General features: G+C 33.5%; 1 protein-coding gene across 1 annotated transcript in view; it reads left to right on the top strand.

The window, feature by feature from the left end:
• Positions 1-24,388, top strand: part of LOC145246724 (PSME3-interacting protein-like) — a 31,346-nt gene that overhangs the window by 3,830 nt on the left and 3,128 nt on the right. Inside the window, exons 2-6 of the mRNA XM_080108473.1 lie at positions 6,359-6,508; positions 9,703-9,795; positions 10,921-11,042; positions 13,689-13,825; positions 21,272-21,318. Of these exons, the coding sequence (XP_079964599.1) occupies positions 6,379-6,508; positions 9,703-9,795; positions 10,921-11,042; positions 13,689-13,825; positions 21,272-21,318 (529 nt within the window). The 5' untranslated portion in view covers positions 6,359-6,378. The remainder of the gene's footprint in view (positions 1-6,358; positions 6,509-9,702; positions 9,796-10,920; positions 11,043-13,688; positions 13,826-21,271; positions 21,319-24,388) is intronic.

Genomic DNA, 24,388 nt, shown 5'->3' on the forward strand with positions numbered 1-24,388 from the left:
ACCTGGCGAAAAAAGCCTTTGCTGGGCGTACACAAAAATGCACACACACACTAACACACATTTTCGCTTTTATATATATAGAAGATAGAAGAAGATGAATGAAGAAGAAGAAGATGGCTGATTTTTTTCTTGCCATATTTAATGTTTGCATTAGCCTTATTTACCCATTTGCTATTAGAAACGTGTTATAATTAAACATATCACCATGGCAACATATGTATCATGCATATCACCATGGCAACACTGAAACGATACAGACTTTATTTTCTTAGTGTTTGTTCCACATTCAAAGTGGTATATAACATTTTTTTTCTTTTAGTTCTAATAATCATAAAAAGGTGCTTCTTTACTATTTGTCACAATTCAGGAGAGTAGAAAGTAGATCTTTCATTTACTTTGTGCCGAAACCTAAACGTAATTTCCATGAACAAAGCTTCTTTCTTAAAACTGCACACCTGTGGTTCCGTTTTCCTGTTTTCCAACTGACTACAATATGGTTGTCTTTCAAGTCCAACATGAACAAATTCTTGATGAGCAATTCTCTTAAGTAATCCAATTTATCAAATTTCCACTACCAAAGATGACTACGACATGTTTCCCTTGACCACTGTAGACTCATTAACCCTTTTCCTCGAGTGACTTCTGGGCCTTGATAAGTGATGACTCCTTTGTAAAAAAAAAAAAAAAAATTTTTTTGTATAATGGTTTGAATTAATGTTTAAAATGAAAAAGTCAGGTATCATGGTTCAGTTGTGCTCTAAACAGAAACATTCATTTCAAACGCGCCATTGTTTTATCAAAGAACCTACTGTTGATTTTTATACACTGGGCCCGTCAGCATAATATAAGGGTGTTAACGTTGGTCAAAATCACCTATTCCTTCCTTAATCAGATTTTTTCGATTATTGATTTTCGACATTTTGATACAAAACCTATCTAAGAACACTTTCAGACACATAAAGTACATTTGTGTGAAATTTCAAAAAAAAATGGTCCAACTATTTCGGAGTCTGTAGGAAATACACACACACACACACACACACACACACACACACACACACAGTGCATTTTATCTCTACTGTTATATTAATTGATCTTTGTGTGTGAGTTCGTTCCCCATAGACTCTAAAACAGCCGGGCCAATTTTTATAAAATTTCACGCAAATGTACTTTATGCATCCATCAGTGTCTCTAGATATGTTTTGTATCGGAATGTCTTCAATAAATATTGATAATCAAAATAATCTGATGAAAAAAAGGAACAGGCGATTTTGACCAAAGTTAACACTTTATACAGCCTAACATCACAAGTTCATTTGAGAAGTTTTATTACCACACAAGCAGAAAGGCCCAGTATATAAAATCAATAGAATGTTCTTTGATATAACAGGTGCGTTCAAAATGAATGTTTCTGTTTAAAGCACAATTGAACCATGATACTTGACTTTTTCATTTTAAACTTAAATTCAAGCCATTATCATCACACAAGCAGAAAGGCTAGGCATATGCCATCAACGGCAGATTCTTTGATATGACAGGGGTGCGTGCAAAATGAATGTTTCTGTTTAGAGCGCAATTGAACCATAGTACTTGATTTTGCATTTTTATCTTTAATTCAAGCCATTATATATAACAATAATTTTATAAAATCAACAATAGGCTCTCTACAGTGCAATGTGTTGTGAACTATCACTGCAGGGAGGTATGTGAAGCTTCCTTTCAGTGCACAGCGATGGGTCCCCAACTAGAACAGGCAATCAGTCGATTTAATAGAAAAATGGGCGATTTCACCAATTTCGATGACAATAAAAAATATGGGAGTGTAAAACATTCATTTAATCCTGGGCAATGTTGGGTCTCCCTGCTAGTGTATGTATATATATATATATATTATTTCATTCAATTTAGGTAAGCAAAATTACCATAGGTCGCTACAATAAATCTATTGTTTCAGTCTAAAAAGACATCATTAGGTGATAATATACCTCTGGCCAGTCATTTAATGAAAACCGAGACCAGGTTCGGTAAGTAAGACTGGAAGTTTATTGTCGCCTGATGATATCTTTTTAGACTGGAACAATAGATTTATTGTAGTGACCTATGATAATTTTGTTTACCTAAATTGAATAAAATAATATCTTGCTCTTTTTATTGAGCACTATCAAAACCCTTGTAATTCAATGGTTTTTACTTTAGGATATTTTTAATCTGGAATTATATATATATATATATATATATATATATATATATATATAATTAATGGCTCTATATTAAGTCTACTTAGTAATTGATTGTCACTCAGTATTTGGTTGTCTTACTCTTCACTGTTCTTCCTAGTCTATAATTTTTACTTTATCCCATAAGGTTATTAAAACTACAATTAAACCATTTACTCAATATAGCATTACAAGTTGATTTTTTTCTTTTTAGATAATTGCTATTTTATCAACTTGCATGAAAAGAGCTATGCTTAAAACCGTTTGAATTTTTATTTATTTTTTTTTTTTTATTACATTTTCACCCCAAACAAGGCACATTGCCACTTTGGTGTAGGGGGCTACTATCAGGGGAAACATCTACTGAGGTACTATGTAGGGATTAGGGCAGCGAGATGTTGGTTCACGTTGCACTTGAACTTATGCATTTCAGTACAGTTGGGGAAGCAGTGACCTGGAATGGAATTCCAAAGTCTAGCTGTTCTGGGGAAGAAACTACTGGAGTAGAAAGATCTTTTACATCTAGGGATCTCTACTGTGTGGGGGTGGGATTTTGCAGCTTGTCGGGTCTGTCGAGGGTGTTCACGTCGTGGGGGCACAAGTGCTTGCAGTTCTTCAGAGCATTCACCATTATAATACTTGTAGAACAGGCAGAGGGATGCAACATTTCGACGATGGGACAGAAGCTGAAGTTTAGATGCCAGTTTAGGGCCTATCAGATTTGCGACTCTCTTTTGAACCCTGTCAAGGAGCGAGAGACTAGTAGCCGATGCACCGGCCCAAATATGACAGCAATACTCCATACATGGGCGAATAGTGGCCTTATAGAGGTACAGGATACTTTCGGGTGTTAGAAGTTTTCTAGCACGGTAGAGAGAGCCCACCTTCCTGGCAGCGGCCCTGGCAATGCCCTCGATGTAATTGTTCCAACTCATGTTTCCTGTGAACGTTAGGCCAAGGAGCTTGAGAGACGTACTCTCAGATAAAGAGTCGTTGGCCATTGCTATAGGTGGTAGAGAAGGTTTCTTGTAATTATTGAATGAAACCAGTTTTGTCTTGGTGGCATTGAACGTTACCATCCATTTTTGTCCCCATTCCACTACTGATTGGAGGTCATCCTCTAGTGTTTCTGCCATTACTTTAGATATATGTTCATTTGTTTTCCTGTCGTGCCTGCTATAGAATGTGGTGTCATCAGCATATATACCCATCCATTAGTAGTTCAAAAGTTATGAGAATTTTAAGTGCCAAAATTTAGGCTTTTCCATGGACATTTTTCTTTAGAAAAAGTAGGCTAAATTATGGACCTCAACATTTCAAGAAATTCGGTAATTTCGCCACCATTTATTTATTTTTCAAGCTATTCTCATGAAACTTTGTACTCTTATGTAAAATTCTGTGCTCTTTCTGATTATGCAGTCAAATCTGATGTATCTCTTTACCATAAGCCATGAATTATAAATTCAGATGTGCAAATTTCAATATTTTTCAAACTGCCGCATGGTATCATACAGTGGGTGTCTGTTCATGAACAAAACTAAGTGTTATAGTGGTATTTAAATATTAGCCTTATTGAGAGTAGGTATTTACCTGCCTCCCCACCAAAGGAGAGCTTAATCTGGGGTGTAGCAATTGAATGCCTAAAGAGCATTCATGGCCGGTATTTACTACTCCCCTCAAAGAAAAGAAAAAATTGAGTAGATATGAATTAATCTTGGAAATAAAGCAAAGAAAATTTTTCATATAGATTTCGGATTTCTATAAAAGATGGAAATTCCCAAAATATACCCCTATTTTCTGAGATGCAGCCATAAATTGTACTTTACATAAATCCTCGAATGTAGCTTCCACAATACCAGGATACCAGGAATCCTGATAAACAACAACTATATATTTACCAGTGTATGGTAATTTTCATCATTTCTACTCTGTTGTTTTACTGAAAATTCAACTATGTAAGCAAAGAAATAAAACGGTAATTTTTTTACCTGGTTTCTACCTTAACATTTAAAATGATTACTTTTACAGTTTTATGGTATGCTGAAAACGAATATCGCATTTAAATTTCTGCAAATAAGTAGTTTTCTGGATCATAATGTCATTTCTTATGTTATTGTTGGTGGCCATCTTGGAGTGCACAACTATGAGAAACTATGCGTAATAAACTATGCACAAACACGCGTACAAAGATGGCCACCAGCAATAACGTAAGAATTGCTTAATATCCGGAAAGCTACTTATTTGCGGAAAATTTAAATGCGATATTCGTTTCAGCATACCCAAAATTTAAATGCGATATTCGTTTTCAGCATACCCAAAAATCTTAAGAGGTAGTCATTTTAAAGAAAAATATTAAGGTGAAAACAAGGTAAAAATTTACAAAGTGTATCACAACAAAATTATTATTATTATTATTGTTATTATTATTTAGATATCCTCAGCTGAAAAAAAAACCCCCAAAAAACTGTTTTGTTTTACAGACTTGAAAAAATTGTCTTGGCAATGAGTTAAAAATAAAAAATATTATACAAAATAATGTTAGAAACCCATCCAATGAATGTCACGAGGACATTTATTGATTGGGTTTCTAACATTATTTTGTATATTTTCAAGTCATTGTCGAGATTTCAAAGACATGAGATACCACATGGTTAGTTTTCTTGCGCTTGTGTAACACTAAATGTTGAAATAAACAAACATTTTACATTAAATAAATACATTAAAAACATATCCAACTAGGTAGAAGAGTAACTTATCTTGCCTTTGGTAATATTTATTTGGGTGCTTATGCACTTGTATTATCGTGCTAATTTTTCAAATAGTATTTTCAAGTTTCACAATATCTTTTTTTATTTAATTGTTAGGTGAAAGTACAGAATAGTTAAAACACCCTTCCCTCCCCATGTTAAGAATGGGTTTCTAAATAATAACCTTGTTATTTCAGCATGCTAGCACAAGTACCTTTTATTTATTTATTTTTTTTTTTTTGACCATTAAAAAACTACAATTCTACCTTAATTACAAGTAAGAACTTATAAATACAATGATAACAGAAACGCATGTACTTCATACATTTTGTTGTTTTTTAATGCTTTTAGTACACGTGTACTAAAAGCGTTAAAAACAACAAAATAGTATTGTTTGAAAATCAAATTTGAAAAACTTGAAAATAATTTTTTTAAATTGACAAACTCGGAATAAAAAATGAAACTTTTTCTGCTTCCGTTTTGAAAGCAGAAAAACATTTTCATTTTTAAGCGAACACAAAACGAAATTTGTCAATAGCGAGTTGTTTTCCCATTAAATTCTGTATTATGTAAGAATATTTTAGTCAGCTCAGCGCATTATGTTAGCATTAGTACTTAGCAAGCCATTTTTCTGTTAATTTCTATAAAAGATAACATTTTAAAGAAATTTCCCCACAATTAATAATTATCAAATATTTACATATTATACATGAAAATAATTCTGAAACTATTATCTATGTGAAAATGGATGATATATACTTATTTATCTTATAAATTTTGAAATATTCTTTGTCAACTTTACTCGGTCGTAACTTTGCTTCCTGTGATCGTAAAAATAAAAATCAAAGTCCAGTAGAGGTGGACTTCTTCGTTTATATAGCCTGTAAAATTTCAGCCATATCCAATCAAATTTAACCCTGTGCATTTGTATCCAAATGTAACGTATGAAATGTAAACATTGAAAAAACAGTTTCCCTTTTTGCTGGCGTCATTTTTTGCCGTTTTTTCATTTTTAACTTGGGGCATAAAAACAAAATATTAGAATGCTTATTCTATTTTTTTTTCTATCAATGTAATTCTTTTAAAAATTGACCCACAAATAAAAAAGATATGACTTGTTGAAGCACATTAGGTATGTAATATTGCCAATGTCCACTAAAATACAGCATATACTTGTAATGCTACTCAATAAGTTTTCAGCAACATTTATTTAGAATGAATTTAAAACTTATTTCAAGTTAAAAGAATGGTTATGTTGTAATATATGAGAGAATAATGCATTTAGGAATTTTTTTTTTTTTTAGGTATCTTTTATATTGATCCAGCCAACAGTTTCATTAATATAACATACATTTTCATAAATCTACTTTTTTTCTCTTTTTTTTAAAAATATAGATTGTCTTATTCAACTGAAAATGAGCTCCGGCGATCTTCCTTCTGCTGGGTCGTCCCTGAAAAATTTTGTATCTGAGAAGGAAATTGAAGACCGGCGTCAAAAACGGCAAGAAGAATGGGAGAAAGTCCGTAAGCCAGATGAGCCGCTTGGTAAGAAATCAAAATCTCTTAAATTTGAATTTCACCCCAAACAAGGCACATTGCCACTTTGGTGTAGGGGGCTACTATCAGGGGTAACAGCTACTGGGGTACTATGTAGAGAGTTGGGCAGCAAGATGTCGGTTCACGTTACACTTGAACTTCTGCATGTCAGTACAGTTGGGGAAGCAGGGACCTGAAATGGAATTCCAAAGTCTAGCGGTTCTGGGGAAGAAACTACTGGACTAGAAAGCTCTTTTACATCTAGGGATCTCTACTGTGTGTGGGTGGGATTTAGCTGCCTGTCGGGTTTGTCGAGGGTGTTTACGTTGTGGGGGCACAAGTGCTTGCAGTTCGTCAGAGTATTCACCATTAGAATACTTGTTAAACAAGTTAATCTCTTATGTAATGATTTGCATTTAATTCTTTAAATCAATGCAATCTTCTTCATAGTACTGCAGGATGAGTGGCATGAGCCAAACTATGACAAAGTGTAAAAACAACTTTTGGTTCTTGTCTTGAATTCCCTGTATGTATTTGTGATGAAACGAAAATATCATATTCCAAAAATTATGTAAATCGATCAAGTAGTTTTATTTTTAAATAAGAAAATCAAATTTTATGAGTAAACAAACAGCATGTTTTGTCTGTCATTTTGAATCTAAAAAAAACAAAAACAAAGGGCAATAACTCAATAGTTCAAACTTGAAAGATTAATGTTGTAATGCCTATGAATTCCTATTAATCATAGTCAAATACTTTTATTTTTATAAAGAAAATCATTTTTAAGTGATTAATGGGCTTTTGTAGGTATTACCACATAAGTATTGAAATTTTGAATTAGTTATTGTAAAAATCAAGTTTTGCTGAATTAGCCAAAGATTTTCAGTTTTCAGAAAAAGATTTACCTCCCTTTTTTATGATTCGGACTCTCCATTTTTTTTTGCAAAACTCAATTTTTGCTAATTGTCTTCGAAAACTATTTTCATTAATGATTAACTAGTGGGACCTATAGAAATATACAGTGGACTTTTTCATCTCTATATAAATAAAATGAACTCATTTTTTCCCCTCCAACTTTGATCTTAATAGAATTTAAAATCATGACATTACATGCAAATGTAATGCATACAGACTGTAGCACATTATCTGAGGTTTGCTATAGGCCTATTACCTCTACAGTTCTGGTCCTGATATGACCTTAAACTATATCCGATGGTGAGGCCCCAGCTTGTGGGCAGTGGGGAGTGTGGAACCACCCTTTAATTGCCATTGCTCCCAGGTCCACTTTGACCCAGAGTGGTACTACCTGTTAGGGTCCCAACTATGGGTTAAATAGAAACTGACTTAAAAAAAACAAATATACTCTATTAAAAAATGTTTCTTCAAAATCACTGGATTCGGCATTAAATAACCTGAAAAAGGTTGATATGCCGTAAAACAAAAACAAACAAACAAACAAAAACCTCTACAGTTCCTTGACGATGGTACATTCCTATATTTTTTCCGGTGAGAGTCCACTGCCAAAATCGCTTAGATTCAATGGAAGTTGCAACATCTTTTCTCTCTATTAGATTCCTCCTTTCCCCTCTCCCTATTTACACTGCAGTGGATGCGTTCATAAGGAACACGAGGAAACACACCGGTTTGGAATCGTACAACGTTACTTATGCCATTTTTTTTTTTTTTTTTAATCTTTTTTCCCTGATTTATGCTTTCTGTTTTTTCCATAATAAAATGGAAATAAAAAAAATTTGAAAAAAAAACGCGAAAAACAATTGCTATTATTGTTTTCTTTTTGCTTTTTTTTCGTTAGTGTAAGACGCAATCTGCGAGACTAACCGGATTTTACTTCCGGTTTTAATGACTCTAACCATGAAATCTAACTATGACCTTTATTTATTAGTACTTTCAACTCAACATTTATTTTTACACAAAGATTACAACGCAACAATATTGTGATTTCACTTGCATTACACTTAAATTAAAATTAAAACAAATTCATTTAGAATTTGAGAAAACAAAAACATTCATTTAGAATTCGAGTGTAATGTGACTACTAAAACTAAACCAAAACAGACTTCACTGTGGAATTGATATTTGACCTAATTCACTTTTTAGTTCGAGTTCGACCCCCCCCCTTCAAACTTTTTTGGGATTTTTCAAACACACGGGCATCGCCCAACCGTTCGTACTGCATGACGTTCATTTTTTTTAATTGTTTTTTTTTTTAACACAATTTTTTTAATAGTTTTAACATTGTTTGTTTTTATAATATTAAAACAGGGTTATGATTTCGCTTTGTTTTCATTTTACCCCCCCCCCCCCGACCACACACACCTCTAAAAACCAGGGCAACGCTGGGTACCCCCCGCTAGTATGTAATATATATATTGATTTTGGCATTCTTTGGGTGTGCAGCGTAAATGGGGACGCCCTATTATTATTGTAGCTCTTTTGTTAAAACTGCAAAAGTATTTATCTAAGCTAGCAGGGACACCTGACATAGCCCGGTCATAAAATACGCTTAAATATGATATTTTAATTTATGCAGATTTCATATATATTATTTTAGAGTCAATTTTCTATCGATTCTTATATATTATAAAGTTGTGATTTAAAAAATAACAAAAATATATCCATATGGTTTGGGTGCATCAGCTTGAATTGAAACCGAAGCCAAAACTTATAAAAAAAATTATATATATATATATATATATATATAAAACTTGAGTTCCTTTAGCTATAATCGAAACTGAAACCAAAACTTATGAAGAGTTCTTGATAAAATTATTTATTACAAGAAATGGAAGATCATAAGAATTAAATGGCAGTCACTCAGAAGAAAAAAGATGTAAACGTGACCGACAAGATTTATTTTTTTAATTATAGTGTGTTATTTTTCTTTTCTTTTTTTTTTTTTTTTAGAAAACTTTCTAAGAATTGGGGGGGGGGGCTTTTGGGTATGTTTGTCCCTCATTATAAAATCCTACCAGACATTACCATCTCCTTTTTCCTCTCAAGCTTAATACCCTCCTCTGGCTTGGCAGTATAATATAGTTTTATTCTTCATAATACTGTCTTCCGAGACAATCATGTAACTTTGTATTCAGTTGTTGACTTTTCTACTTGAATTTATATGTTTAATTGTGAACAAATTTTCTTTTAAATTTTGTTGCCATAATTTCCTAACATTTTGCTTTCAGAATGTCCTGAAGAAGACACACGTAGTTTATTCGAAAGACTTCAAGAACAGAAATTTAAAAAAGATGAAGAATATGAAGAAGAGCAAAAAATACGTGAGTTTTCCTCGCAGAACTTTTAATTTGCCAATTATTTCAACATTCCAGCAGGATGCATGCCATTTTCGTACTGAGCAGTCCCAAATTTATGGCATTTGAAAATTTAGGTCACGTGATATTTTTGTAGACAGTGTAATCTCAAAAATTGTAATCTCATCTGAAATTACCAGGCACTATTTTCTCAATAGATTTTTAAAATGACCTGAAAACAATTAAATACGAGTTATATTGGACAAACAAATGAATTAATTAAATTGAATTTCGATCTCCAGAAGAATTTTGCAACTGATTTTAACTAATATTTTATCTATATCACTAGCCTGGGTGCCCGGCATGGCCCAGGTGTTTGTAGGTGTATTTTGAACAAAAAAAAAAAAAAAAAGTTGTAGGCAGGCAGGCTCAAACCTGTGACGCAAAGGCGAAAAGAAAATGGAAGTGTGTGTAAGGGTGTTGGTTGAAAAAAAGAAAGAAAAAAAAAGGAAAATTGTGAGTGCAAAAAAGAAAAAAAAATTAGGAGTAGTAAGCAGGCTCGAACCCGTAATGCGGCAGAGGAAAAGGAGGGGAAAAAAAAAACAAACGGTCTTATCGATGTGTGATTGTGACGTCACAGGCGGTTGAAATAATATCTTTTATGTGACGTCGTTGACGCGAGGTTTGAAGCGTTAAGGAATTAATATTTTTAGCTAATTTTCTGATATTTGTTGTCCGAAGGGTCAAGCTTCAAAATGATACTAATCTCGTGAAAATCCGTTGCCTCTGTCGAAAGTTTTAGGCAGATATACAAACATACATAGATACATACATACATTTAAACAGACAGGTGAGATTTATGTAATAGATAACGTGTGGACAACGCTCAAGATAAGAATAGTAGTCCGAATGAACCAAATAATCTAAATATTTCTTTTATGCCTGATTTTTTTATGCATATTTATTTTTGATCTTATTCACATGTGAAATCCACGTTTCCATGCCAAAACTCGTTTTGCTTCAGATGAGTGAATCAATAATTTGTACCAGTATTTTATTTTTTATATATTTATTTTTGAACAATAATTTATTTTTTTTATTAATTTTCAAACTTTTAATTTTTTTTTTCTTTAATATATAAATTTTAAACAGGAAATTCAGTGAAAGGTTTGGGAGAAGATGAAGTGAGTTTCTTGAATTTTGTGTCGAAACAACAAGAAAAATTGCAGAAACAGAGAGACAAAGAACAAGCAAGCATCGTCCAAGAATTGAAAATATCCTTTAAAGACGTCATCATTTATTTGTTTATTTTGTCTGCAATACTTTTTGAATGGAAAGCGCATTCTAATTGGAAATAAATTTTCCCTCACAAATATGATGCCTCCAGATGGGGAGCGACATATATTTTTAAAAATATAATTATCTAAGGGCACATGTTTCCTCATTATATAACTCATCAGCGTGGCTGAACCTAATGAGATTCCAAACCACAACACCAAAGTGTGAAGCCTGAAGCTCTACCACTGAGCCAATCCCTGCTAAACCCATTTACATAGTCTACCATCAGTACGTAAGTAACTGCCAATCTAAACAATATGATATAAATGCAGGGGTGCCCCAGGGTTCTATCCTTGGACCTCTATTGTTCCTGATATTCATAAATGACCTCCCCGACAACATTGCCTCTGAGATGGGTATATATGCTGATGACACTACACTCTATGGCAGGCACGACAGGAAGACGAATGAACACATTTCTAAAGAAATGGCAGAAACACTAGAGGAAGACATCCAATCTGTAGTAGAATGGGGACAAAAGTGGTTGGTCGCGTTCAATGCTGCCAAGACTAAACTAGTTTCATTCAATAATTACAAGAAACCCTCTCTACCACCCATAGCAATGGCCAACGACTCTTTATCTGAGAGTCCATCTTTCAAACTCCTTGGCCTAACGTTCACAGGAAACATGAGTTGGAACAATTACATTGAAGGCATTGCCAGGGCCGCTGCAAGAAAGGTGGGCTCTCTCTACCGTGCTAGAAAACTACTAACACCCGAAAGTATCCTGTACCTCTATAAGGCCACCATTCGCCCATGTATGGAGTATTGCTGCCACATCTGGGCTGGTGCATCTGCTACTAGTCTCTCGCTCCTTGACAAGGTTCAAAAGAGAGTCGCAAACCTGATAGGCCCTGAACTGGCATCTAAGCTTCAGCCTTTGTCCCATCGACGAAATGTTGCATCCCTCTGCCTTTTCTACAAGTATTTTAATGGTGAATGCTCTGACGAACTGCAATCACTTGTGCCCCCACGACGTGAGCACCCTCGACAAACCCGACAGGCTGTTAAATCCCACCCCCACACTGTAGAGATCCCTAGATGTAAAAGATCTTTTTACTCCAATAGTTTCTTCCCCAGAACCGCTAGACTCTGGAATTCCATTCCAGGTCCCTGCTTCCCCAACAGTACTGACGTGCAGAAGTTCAAGTGTAACGTGAACCGACACCTTGCTGCCCAAATTCCTACATAGTACCCCAGTAGTGTTGCCCCTGATAGTAGCCCCCTACACCAAAGCGGCAATTTGCCTTGTTTGGGGTGAAAATGTAATAAAAAAAAATAAAATAAAATAAAAAAAAAGAGTGTCCTAGCTAGGAGCATGTCCCCTGCCCTTTTCCAGAAAAAAAAGACAAGATATTTCATAACTCAATTCTGATATCAAATTCACACAATAAATGAAATGCAAAGTCATAAGGTTAACTAATTTGTATATTGCTGTGCAAAATAACATCTCATTAATTAACAGTCATCTTATGGATAAAGGCTAGACATTTCTGATCCTTCATAGGCTATTTACTTTTGGATGGGCTTACTTGATTTTCAACATGTAATTTAATTATAAATTGACAAAAACACGCATACACACACAGTTGTCATGCAAATAAGTCCATTTTTATCTCCCCTATCACACATACACAATAAATTCTGGTGCTTGTTAAGATAGTCGACAGATCGATTTTTAAAAATATGTTGTTTTAAACAAAAACAATATTACGTACTTAATTGTCATCATAATATACCCAAAAATTATGAAAAATCATTTAGAAATTTATTTATTGGCTAAAATCGTATTTTTCTCGGACATTATAAAAAGTAGGCAGTAGCAGGCTAAAAGCAGGGGGCATAACTCTGAAAGGAATATTTTAGATTACTTGTTGTCACTATAACGACAGACTTTTTTAATAAAAACACAATAGCAGTTGTTCTACTCAATGAATTTTTGTAATTTTTGGATATATTAGTATTTTCGACATGAAAAGTAAGCACATATTATTTTTGCTTAAAACGATATATTTAAAAATTCGATTTGTCGACTCTAGTTTAACAAGCACCTTTTTTTCTTGGTTTCATCGATCTTCTCAGGCAATACTGGGACACGGGTCCTGCTAGTATGTGTTAAAATAGACAAATCAAACCTTACATTAAAAATAGATAGCACAAAGTAATTTATTATACTTTATTTGTTTGGCTAATAATTTGGCTAATTATTGAGAAGTCTGGAATATTTTTGGAAAATGTATGAACCTACAATATCTTTTCAGCTATCACGAAAATTAGCAACTTACAAGTTGCTAATTTTCTTAAGCTATGATATGATTACTTAAACACAAGTACTTGTGGTTAAGTAATCGTATCATAGCTTAATGCAAGCAATTGTTTTCTGCTATTTCTGTCATGTATCATCGACACTGTGATACAAGATGACCACCACAAAATCATTTCTCTCTCAGCAGCCAAAATATATTCTGTATCCGCCCACCTCTGATTAATAACCTGGAAAGGGTAGTGTGTATGTGTGTAGTATCAGCCAATAAATGTTTTGATCTTTTTTTTTGTTTTTACCTTAACTCTGTTTGCTTCACGATGCGGCTGTAACCAAAATCGATGATGGAAAAAAAGAGACAAAACTCGAAGAAAAGAAAATTCCCCGATTACAAGTTGGAGCTTCTAAGTCCAAGTCTCAGGCTCAACTCTTGATGGGTGCTGTCAAAAGGAAAGCGTGAGTAAAAATTTTTATCATTTACTAGAAAATAAAGTGTTTCCTTGCGAATATGCACAATTATGCATGTGTAGTTGAGGTTGCAATGCACGTCACAAACGACAAACTCGTGATGATGAAAAATATCTGTTTCTAGTTTTGACCACCCAAAATTCAACCTAATTAAAAAAAAAAATCTTTATGATGTACATATCCATCATGGAATGAAAATCCCATATTCCAAAAATCATATAAATTTATCAAGTAGTGTTTGTTTTGTACTAAGAAAATAAAATTTTATGAGGAAGTGAGAATGGTGTGTCTCGGTTTGCCATCTTTAATGAATAAAGAAGTACAACTCAATTCAGACTATAAATAAATCAGCCTTGTAATGGCTACAATTGTCTATTAAAATTGCTAAAAATTGTAAAAAAAATTGATTTTATATCTATAAATATATAAATTACTTGATCAAGTTTGAATTCTGGACAACAACCAAGTAATTGCCTCTTAAAGATGAAATTCCATGCTGAGATTGCAAGCTACTTGAGGTTCTATAGAAGTTATGTCCACTCCAGAATTCGTCTCTGTTGTGTTTCGGAGAAATGGGATGTCAGAATTATTGGATATTCTAATAACAAACAAACAAGCTCATTGTATTTTTAAACACAATTTATTAACGGCAGAAACCTTATATTATTTACAGAACGATATTTAGCGTCAAGTGGAGCTGCCATATTGCCCTCGGTCCCTCTCTAGAACTCTTTAGTCTTTTCAAAGATCTATAAGGGGCGATAACTCCTACTTTCTTTATTTAGAGTTATTCCCTCTTTTATCGCTATAACAACTCTCCTTTGAAATATGATGCTTATAGGATGTTTAATGTGGGTCTATTTGTAAAGTTGAAGTTGGTTTGCACCTTCGTTGCGTCCTCCAGTTTAGACCTTTCTTTTCAGACTTGCTTTGTTTACTGCATGTTGCTTAAACATTGCTTCAATACTTTGAAGTAATTCAAATGTGGCCAGTAAAATATTTAATGGAATGCTTGTGTTATTTAATTGTCTTTTTAAAAAATATGAGTGATAAAGTTGATTTGCATGGCTGACCCAAATATATAATTGGTAGGGCTATGACAACAGCATATTGTTTTCATTGTTTTGACTCTCAAGTATATATCCAACACAGACACAATTAATCAACTGAGAATCACATCACTCTACATAAAACATATAAGCTATCAATGGATATATACCTGAGAATCAAAACAAGGTAAAGAATATGCTGTTGTCATAGCCCTAATGATTGTACATCCACATCATAGATTACATTATCAGAACCACATTATGTAACCTTGTATCCATTTGTCTTTACCATTGCGGTAGTCTTTTGCTAATACAAATCCTGGTAGGAATTTACGTGACCTTTCTCCATGATGGCAATTGAACTTGTTTTCCATCGTCCTGTTTCTCTTGGAAAGATTATTTGATGATGGACGAATAGTATCTATTGGTAAATGTATTTTTCTGTTAATCAGTGCTTCAGCAGGAGACTTTCCACTTGGGCAATTTGGACTTGGGTTAGCTCTGTACCTACTTAAAAATATTTCTATGATCTCTTGAGTAGTTCCTTCCCCTTTTAACTTCAAGAATGCTCTCTTAAATGTGTTGACAAAGTGTTCGGTGTGACCACTTGATTATGGATGGAAAGGTGGAGATCTGAGATGCTGAATACTATTTTGTTTACAGAAGTCAGAAAATTCTGCTGTGGTAAATGCAGTACCATTATCAGAAATTAAGATTTCAGGAATGCCCAACCTGCTGAAAATTTCTTATAGTTTCTTTATAGTTTCATTTAAGGCAGTATGGGTCATCTTGACTTCTGGCCACTCACTGTAAGCATCAACCAATATTCAGTAATGTTGTCCATTAATTGATCCTGCAAAGTCCATGTGTAGTCGTAACCAAGGCATTTCTAGGGTAGGCCATGCTTGCAATGTTGTTTTTTGAGGAGACTTCACAACCAGTTGACATTCTGCACAACTTTTTACAAGTTCCTCTTATTGCCTATTCATGTTTGACCAATATACATAGCCATGTGCCAAGGTTTTCATCCAATTAATTCCCTGATGTCCATAGTGGAATTGCTTGAGAACTCTGTTCTGGAGTCTGAATGGGACAATAACACATTCTCCAAAGAGAAGTGTTCCATTAATCTCGGATAAAGAAGATCTTCTCTGAAAAAATGGTTGAAGTTGCTGTATGTTTTTGGCCAGCTTGTGAAATGAAAATGTCAATCTTTCTGTAATAATGGATCTGTGGCTGTAGCCTCTGGATCATCTCTAAAGTGACAGGTAGCGATCTCACTGTGGAAACAAGTGCAGAGACAACTTCAGGTTCCACAAATATAGCAGCGATGACTGTATCTTTCACTACTTTTCAGCATTACAAGCGTTGGATACATATGCACAGGATTAAATTTGATTGGATATGGCTGAAATTTTACAGACTAAACAAAGAAGTCCATTTCTACTGATGTTTGATTTTTATTTTTACGACCACAGGAAGCAAAGGTATGACCCAGCAAAGTTGACAAAGAATATTTCAAAATTGATAAGATAAATCGGCATATATCATCCATTTTCATATAGATAATAGTTTAAGAATTATTTTCATGTATAATATGTAAATATTTGATAGTTATTAATTGTGCGGAAATTTCTTTAAAATGTTATCTTTTTAAATTAACAGAAAAACGGCTCGCTAAGCGCTGATGCTAACATAATGCGCTGAGTTGACTAAAGTATTCTTTAAAAATAGAAAACTGTTTTTCTGCTTTCGTCTTACTAGTCATTTTTTATTTTGAGTTTGTCAATTTAAAAAAATTATTTTCAAGTTTTTCAAATTTGATTTCCAAACAATACTATATTGAAACGGTTATTTATGCCATTTTCCGTGTTCGCTGTTTTTTTTTTTGTTTTTTTTTTTTAGATTTGTTAAGAAGTTTTAACATTGTTCATTTTGCATCACGTTTGTTTTTTGTTTTTTTTTCATCACGTTTACGTTTTCTTTTTTTGTTTTTGTTTTTCCGATTTTAAGAAATTTTAACATCGTTCGTTTGCATCACGTTCGTTTCTTGGTATCCTGGTACTGTGAAAGTTACATCAAGGATTCATGTAGAGTACGATTTATGGTTGCATCTCAGAAAATAGGGGTATATTTTGCCATGTGTCCAGAGAAATTGATTTTAGTGTTTTCATTAATTGTTTGTGAAATTGTGCCATCAAAGTTTCAATTAAATTGTTTTGAGCTTTTAAAAACATTTAGCTTGCTTGTTTTGCAATATTTTATCTAATAAATTTTAATGCATGATGTAAATAATTTCGATTTTTTTTTTTTTTTTTTTGCACAAATATTTTTTTTCTGTTTGTTCGCAAAAAAATACAAAAAAAAAAAATTTCTTTTGTATTTTTTGTGTGTTCACAAAAAAATTGTTGAAAAAGTATCTTTTTTTTTCCTGTGATCACGAAAAAATTATTGAGCAAAAGATTTTTTTTCTTGATTGTGCAGGAACGACTTTAAAATTAAAAAAAAAATTTTTTAGACCATGTGCGTTTTTTGTTTTTGAGATCTTGTATTTAATCCAATCTCATCCTGTCGCCAAATTTTGTTGTATTCAGAGAAATGGGATGTCAGAATCATTGGATATTCTAATAACAAGCAGACAAGCTCATTGTTGAAACAAAATTTTTTCCTGGCAGAAAAGTTATATTATTTACAGAATGCCTCTTTTATCACTATAACAATCTCTCTAATCGATCAGTTTTTATGTCCCGTAATTAAACAGTTGATAATTTTCAAATGATCTCTGTGGAGTTCAAACAGAACTGACATTTGATGTCACTCTCTCTATATATATTTTGAGCAAAACACAACAGGAGATTTGGGGTACCTGGTCAGCTGGTCAGCTGACTGTTGGGCCTACTTATTGCCATGTGTTTTGTTTCTATCAGTTCTGGATACAGTCAGAATTTTAAGCAAACCAGTTTTTTATTCTCTATTCTATGGAAGTGACTGTTATTTTGATTGCAAGTTTGTCGTTTAGCAGAGAAAGTGATATCTTAAATTTCTCAAAATAATACATCATTGCTTGTTTTAAAACTCAAGAGCTGTAATTTTATTTGAAAGAAAAATCCATTTGTTACAGTAGTAACCAAGATTAAATAACTGACATATGGCCAGTGTCAAAGTCAAGTACCAAATTCTGACAATGAGCCACAACCTTTGCGGGGAACACCCGTAAACATAGGTTCACATGTTACTATCACACTATATATAAAAAAAAAAAACCCTTCTTTACGTGACTTTGTGGTCATACAAACAGTTTGTTTGTTCGCAATCTTTTTGCATTTTTATTGTATTCTGCAAGATCTTTCAAAGCTGCACAAGTTGGTCAGTAGAGGGTAATGTTCCATCATATCATAGTCTTCCTTTCCACATTAACCGACGGTTGAGTCAGCAGCTTTTGATTGGCAGATTCCTTATTATTTGTATTAAAGGATATTTGAAAAACTCCGAGAGCAAATACTCTCTATGTTCAGATACTCTAATAGAAATAAATGTTAAAACTCTTTTGATGTGATTTGATACCATGTGGTGATATACCCTCATACCATTCTTTCAATTATGAGCATGAATCTCTTTGCTGCTTTGGCTACTTGAAAACTAGGTAGAAAGTACCAATCAAGAATCTGTTCTTGACAATCAGCCCAACAGGTGCAGGGCCAGGAATGAGATACACTGCCTCGGTATTATCTAGAAGGTCCACTCTCTCAGGCCTTGCCATCCGGCTTTTAGATGGGACATGTTTATCCATTGTTGCCTGAGACGCCCCTATTGGGAAATGCTAATGGGGATGCTCAGGCAATTTTTGCTAAACTAGTATGTTCCTCCTTTAGGGACACTGATTGGACATCCCCACTTTCTGACCTTGTGTCACATCTTGCTGATGTTGGCAGCAAGTAAATATCTACCATGTGATGATATTGTTCAATTGTTTTGTCGGATACTGCAGCAACACAAAGCATGCATTGATGCTCGAGTTTAATTTTGTTAGTCTTATTTTTGACTGAAGGTCTGCAGAGATGTAGTACCATTCTGAGTTGGCCTCCAGGGGTGTCTGCGACTGGTCTTCGTACATCCGAGCACCATGAGATGTGCAAAGTATAAATCCAGTTCTTGTAGTCAATAATTTAAGTTTAAATATTACTATGTACTAATAATATAGAGAAAGTTATGAACAATCCCCTCTTCGATATAAACTTGAAACTATTTGTAAAATAATGGTTTCTCTTAAGTGAATACTTTGCATTAGCGATCTTTTAGGGTTGATATGTCTGAATCAACCAGAGGAAATTTGTTGAGTGGTTTAGGAATTAGATTAAAAAATTAAGTGCATTTCTGTTCTCTTTTATGCAAATCAGCCATTTTATTTGTTTGTTAAATTGTACATTACAAAGAAAGCCTTATCCGAAACACCACCACCAACTAAAAAAGACAGTGAATATTTCCTACCCACAAAATAAAAGTTGTTTCTTTAAAAAATTAATTTCTATCTTAATGCATTTTGATTCATTTATTCATCAGTCTGTTATTCTATTCTTTTGTTACATTGTATATTACCCCCTCCTACCCAACAAATTAAAAAAATATAAACAAAAAAGTATGTTTTACTTGTCACTAATATAATAATAGAGTTATGGAATTAAGTTTTACTTATATTAGATTTTTTTTGTATATATATATACTAGCAGGGGGTACCCGGCAGTGCCCGGGTGTTTGGAGGTGTGTGTGTTGGGGGTGGAGGTAGATCCAAACAACCCTGTTAAGAAAAAAAATGTTGGCCGGGTGTTTGGAGGTGTAAAAGAAAAAAAAAGTTTTAGTAGGAAGATAGGCTTGAACCCCGAAGCCTTGACACGAAGGTGGAAACAAAATGGAAAAAAGACCCTGAGACCTAACCATCTCGGCCACAAGGGGAGAAGAAGTGATAAGCGCCTTAAGTTAATGGTTATAAAGTGAAATTGACAGGTGCGAGAAAGTTAAGTTGCATGATGTTTGACCTTGAAACATGACGCGGCTGCAAGCCAGTTTTCACTTTTTTTATACTGAACAGCGTAAAGAAAACTCAGCGATTGAAAAAAAAATCGAAAATAGCGCGTAAAAGTCAGGCAAATTAAAAATAGACGCGATCCCAGTCATAACTCGTAGATATTATGATTTAGACATTATATAAAAAGTTTTAAAGAGTGAGCCAACTGAGCAGCCTGTTGAAAAAAGCCTTTGGCGGACATACAGAAAAATGCACACACACACACACTAACACACATTTTCGCTTTTATATATATAGATAAATAAATTACAAAAAATAATTCCAAAACAAATTACTGACTAAAAATTTGTCTTTTAACTCATTATACAACAACATTGTATAATTTGCAAATTTCATATGAAAAGTTTTTTTTTTTAACTTTTCCGGTTGCTTTTTACATTAACATCATGGGGTCTTCATTTGTGCTGGATTTTCTATGTTTGTTTGTTTTTTACACGCAACACCCAAGCACAGGTTCACTAGTAGTATATATAAATTATTACTAGTAAAAAAAATAAAAAAAAAATTTTTTTTTTTCTTACTTTAATTGCAACTCAATATTCACTGCTAAATAGGTTTTCAGGTATGCTGAAAACAAGTATTACATTGGAATTCGAGGCAGACAAGTAGTTTCCTGGATATTACAACCTTTATTATCCAATGTAATCCCTTATATTTTCACTGGCAGCCATGTTTTGTTGCAACTGAACAAGTACTAATGTACATGTGTTTTACATAACACACCCCTCCTCATGTTAAGAATAGTAACTGCCACTGAAGTTTATTAAGTAATGTATTAGAAAAAATGTCTTAATATGCAGAAAACTACTTGTCTGCCCCAAATTTGAATGTGATATTCATTCTCAGTAAGTAGACCTGCAAAACCTGTAAAAATCGTCAATTTAAAGGTGAGTGTTGAGTTGCAGTTATAGTAAAAATTTACCAAAAAAAAATTTTTTTAGTTCGACCTTTAAAAATGTTAGCTGGAATTAAATATTTGTTGATACAATGTTAAAAACAGAGAGAAAAACCAAAAACCATAAAGATTGTTTATAATTACTTTATAACATTTATAAAACAATGGGCCGTTCCATATAAGTTAACATATTTACCGAATTTTCATTACTAATGATTACTATATTGTCCAATTTCTACTGTACACTCTTTAACCCTTATCCTTGAGTGGCCTCTTGGCCTTGATAATGTGGTGATGCCTGTGTAAAAAAAAAAAAAAAAAAAAAAAATTGCAATAGGAGAAAAATCATAAAAATTTCCAGGTTTTTTTGGTTTTGTTTTAATTTTAGTCATGTTTTTAATTTTTAGTTCCAGTCCAGAAAAAAAATCTGAAGGAGATGAAAAGAAAAAAGAAAGTAAGTTATTTTTATTTATTGTTTGTATATTGTGACCATTTTGTGTTAACATCAACAAAAACCTGGCTGGCAATTGTATACTATCAAGTACAGATCATCATCAACTTACAGCTGATTAACTTTATGACCATATATATATATATATATATATATATATATATATATATATATATATATATATATACTTTCAATTTGTCTTTACATAAGCAGTAATGTGTTGCTACACAGCCATGAGCATGTTTCGGTCTTCTAGTATTTAGTAACTAGAGACCTCTTCAAGCAACAATGCGGAATGAATTCAAAAGCGGAATGATTAAGAATTCCTCTTTTGAATATAAGCATTGTTGCCTGATGAGATAAAAGACCGAAACATGCTCATGACTGTGTAGCAACAAATTACTGCTTATGTAAAGACAAATTGAAAGTTTAACTTGCTCTACTTCCGTATTGAGCACTCTTGTATTAACCTCGTTACATTTCACTGGTTACCTTACCTTTGAAAAATAGCAACCTCAAATTATATATATTAAATAATAATTATTCATCTATACCTACATGCACTAATGTTTCATGCTTACGTAATCATCAGTGTAGGGTAATAATTCCTACCGATCATGAAATTCAAACTCAGCCACGAAGCCATCTTTTACTCCATTTGCTGAGTCTCTACCTCAAGGCCACCAAACAATTGCCACAGGAATGAAACAAATTAAGAACTATTAAATGCCGAATTCAGGCGAATACAATGACAATCAATATTTCGTAATATATATTATTTAATTGAAATTCATTCGGGGCCCGTGGTGCAGTGGATAGAAACATTGAATCCCTACAATTCGAGGTGAGAATTGTCGGAAGATAACGGTTTCAATCCTACCCAAAGCTTGCCAGAGGCTTACTTGGCCAAAACGTGGTGAGACGACAACAACTATGCAAGGCAGTAATTGCTGTGGATGCAGTTAGGAGATTCGGAGTTCCTATCCCGTCATGGTTACCAACTGACGAAGGCCAGAGAAATAGTTGGCCGAAACGTCATGAAACAACAACTGAGAAAGATGAGGATAATAGTCCGCAATGAATAAATTAAAGTCATGAACATTGTATAGACGCTAGTTGACTGCTTTAGTTATAATTCCACAGACAGTGCCTATCCTTAAGTATTCTTTAAGGGACTTGATAATTATAATTAAATAATAGTTATTCATTTATACCTACAGACACTAGTGTTTCATGCTTATGCAATCATCAGTGTAAGGTAACAATTGCTGCCGGTCATGAGATTCAGCATATTATTTAATTCTCTTTATACATTTAGGGCTACTTTATGACATGATATTTAAGTTATACACAGTTTTTCCTAGCTCTGTTTGTATAAAAGATGACATCTAATAACTAAAAAAGAACCTTACATTCCTTTTTTTCTGGAACCGTGTTTTATGAATCCTGTAACAATGTGAGCATTGTTCTTTTGTTTTTTGTTTTTTTCATTTGATGTTTCTCGGCACAATATTTTGATTGCTGAAGAGTCACATGTATGAGAAATCCAGGATATACGTTTCTTTATTTGGTTGTTCATATGTAGACAAAACAGAGTGTAAAAGTTGTACAGAATAAAGAAATGGTCATTGCCATTATCTACTTCTTAAAGTAGATAATGGCAATGACCATTTCTTCCAAGTCGAAAAGAAAGGAAGACAGAAAGCTAATGCGATTGTACATAACATGCACTTATCATCAGGTTGACAAGAATGTTCTGGTTTTTAATTCAGGCGAACATATCTCGGCTCAAACAAAGATTTATTGATTGAAAATAAATACCATCAGAATCAACACACTTTTGCTAGTAATGTAAAAAATCTTGCGTTCTGGTGGCGATGAAGTCGCTGAAGGCGTTTTTGATATCGCTGGGTGTTGTTGTCAAAGTTACTGATGCATTCATCCATTTGTTGACAGTACTTCACCACCGTAATGGTTCTGCCTGCATTCAAAAAAACTTTAATGGATGAGACCGGTCACAGACCATCAAACAGTCAGCATGACCTTCTTTTGGTGCAACTCTGGCTTCGGGAAGTGTCATGGAGCTTCGTCGGCGTCCAACCACTGAGCTGAGTGTCGCTGGTTGTTGTAAAGAATCCACTTTTCATCACAAGTCACAATCCGGTCGAGAAACGGGTTGTTTTTGTTGTGTAAAAGAAGGGAAGATGATACTTCATAATGGCGTTTCTTTTGGTTTGTCTTTTCAATCCCTCTCAAGTGGTTGGAAATCATTGTATATGTTACATCTAATTCAGAAGCAAGTTCTCTAACAGTTGTGTGTGTATTGGCTTCGACTAAGGCTCTTAATTGATTGTTGATGACCAACCATTACACTTATCATTTTGAAGACTCTCATCACCGCCACAAAATTTCTTAAACCACCACTGTGGTCCGCATTCAGTAGTGGTCCCTGGGCCAAAACCTTTGTTGATATCGCGAGCTGTTTCAAAGAAAATTTTGCAAATTTGCTTTTTTTTTCCCCCCATCTTTTGTTCAACATTCTAAAAAGACGACAATTGTTTTAAAACGATTGTAATTTAACCGATTAGATAGAGTAAAAAACGCCCTTTAAAATGATATATAAAGTAAAGGTATTATAATGAAAACTTATTTGAAAATACATTTTAAATCAAAATTAAAAATTCCACAAGCACTTTCTTCTCAACCTAATATTTTCAACTGTGTTAACAATTCTGAGTAAGAATTCATCAAGAATCTTGGGCAACACTGGATAGATTAAATACAATTAGTTTTTTTTATAGAAAAAGATGTACATGGGCCATAAATCCTCCATTATACATTTCACTGAAGATGACAGACAAGTGTCTTAAGAGTATTTTATATATTCAATCAATTAAAGCTTACATTGTGTCTGTTTCTTGTAAGAGTTTTTGTCTCTTTTAGGGCTTTCAGCTAAAGCTGTAGACATTGTCAAGAATTTGATACCTTTAAGCATCTATTTGGTATAATAGTTAGCTATTCACTAATGAGCTGTGAGACCAGGGTTTAATCCTTGGTCAAATTATATCAGAGA

The sequence above is a fragment of the Euprymna scolopes genome, chromosome 24 (genome assembly GCF_053919585.1).
Source record: "Euprymna scolopes isolate OS-2025 chromosome 24, ASM5391958v1, whole genome shotgun sequence".
Classification (NCBI taxonomy): domain Eukaryota; kingdom Metazoa; phylum Mollusca; class Cephalopoda; order Sepiida; family Sepiolidae; genus Euprymna; species Euprymna scolopes.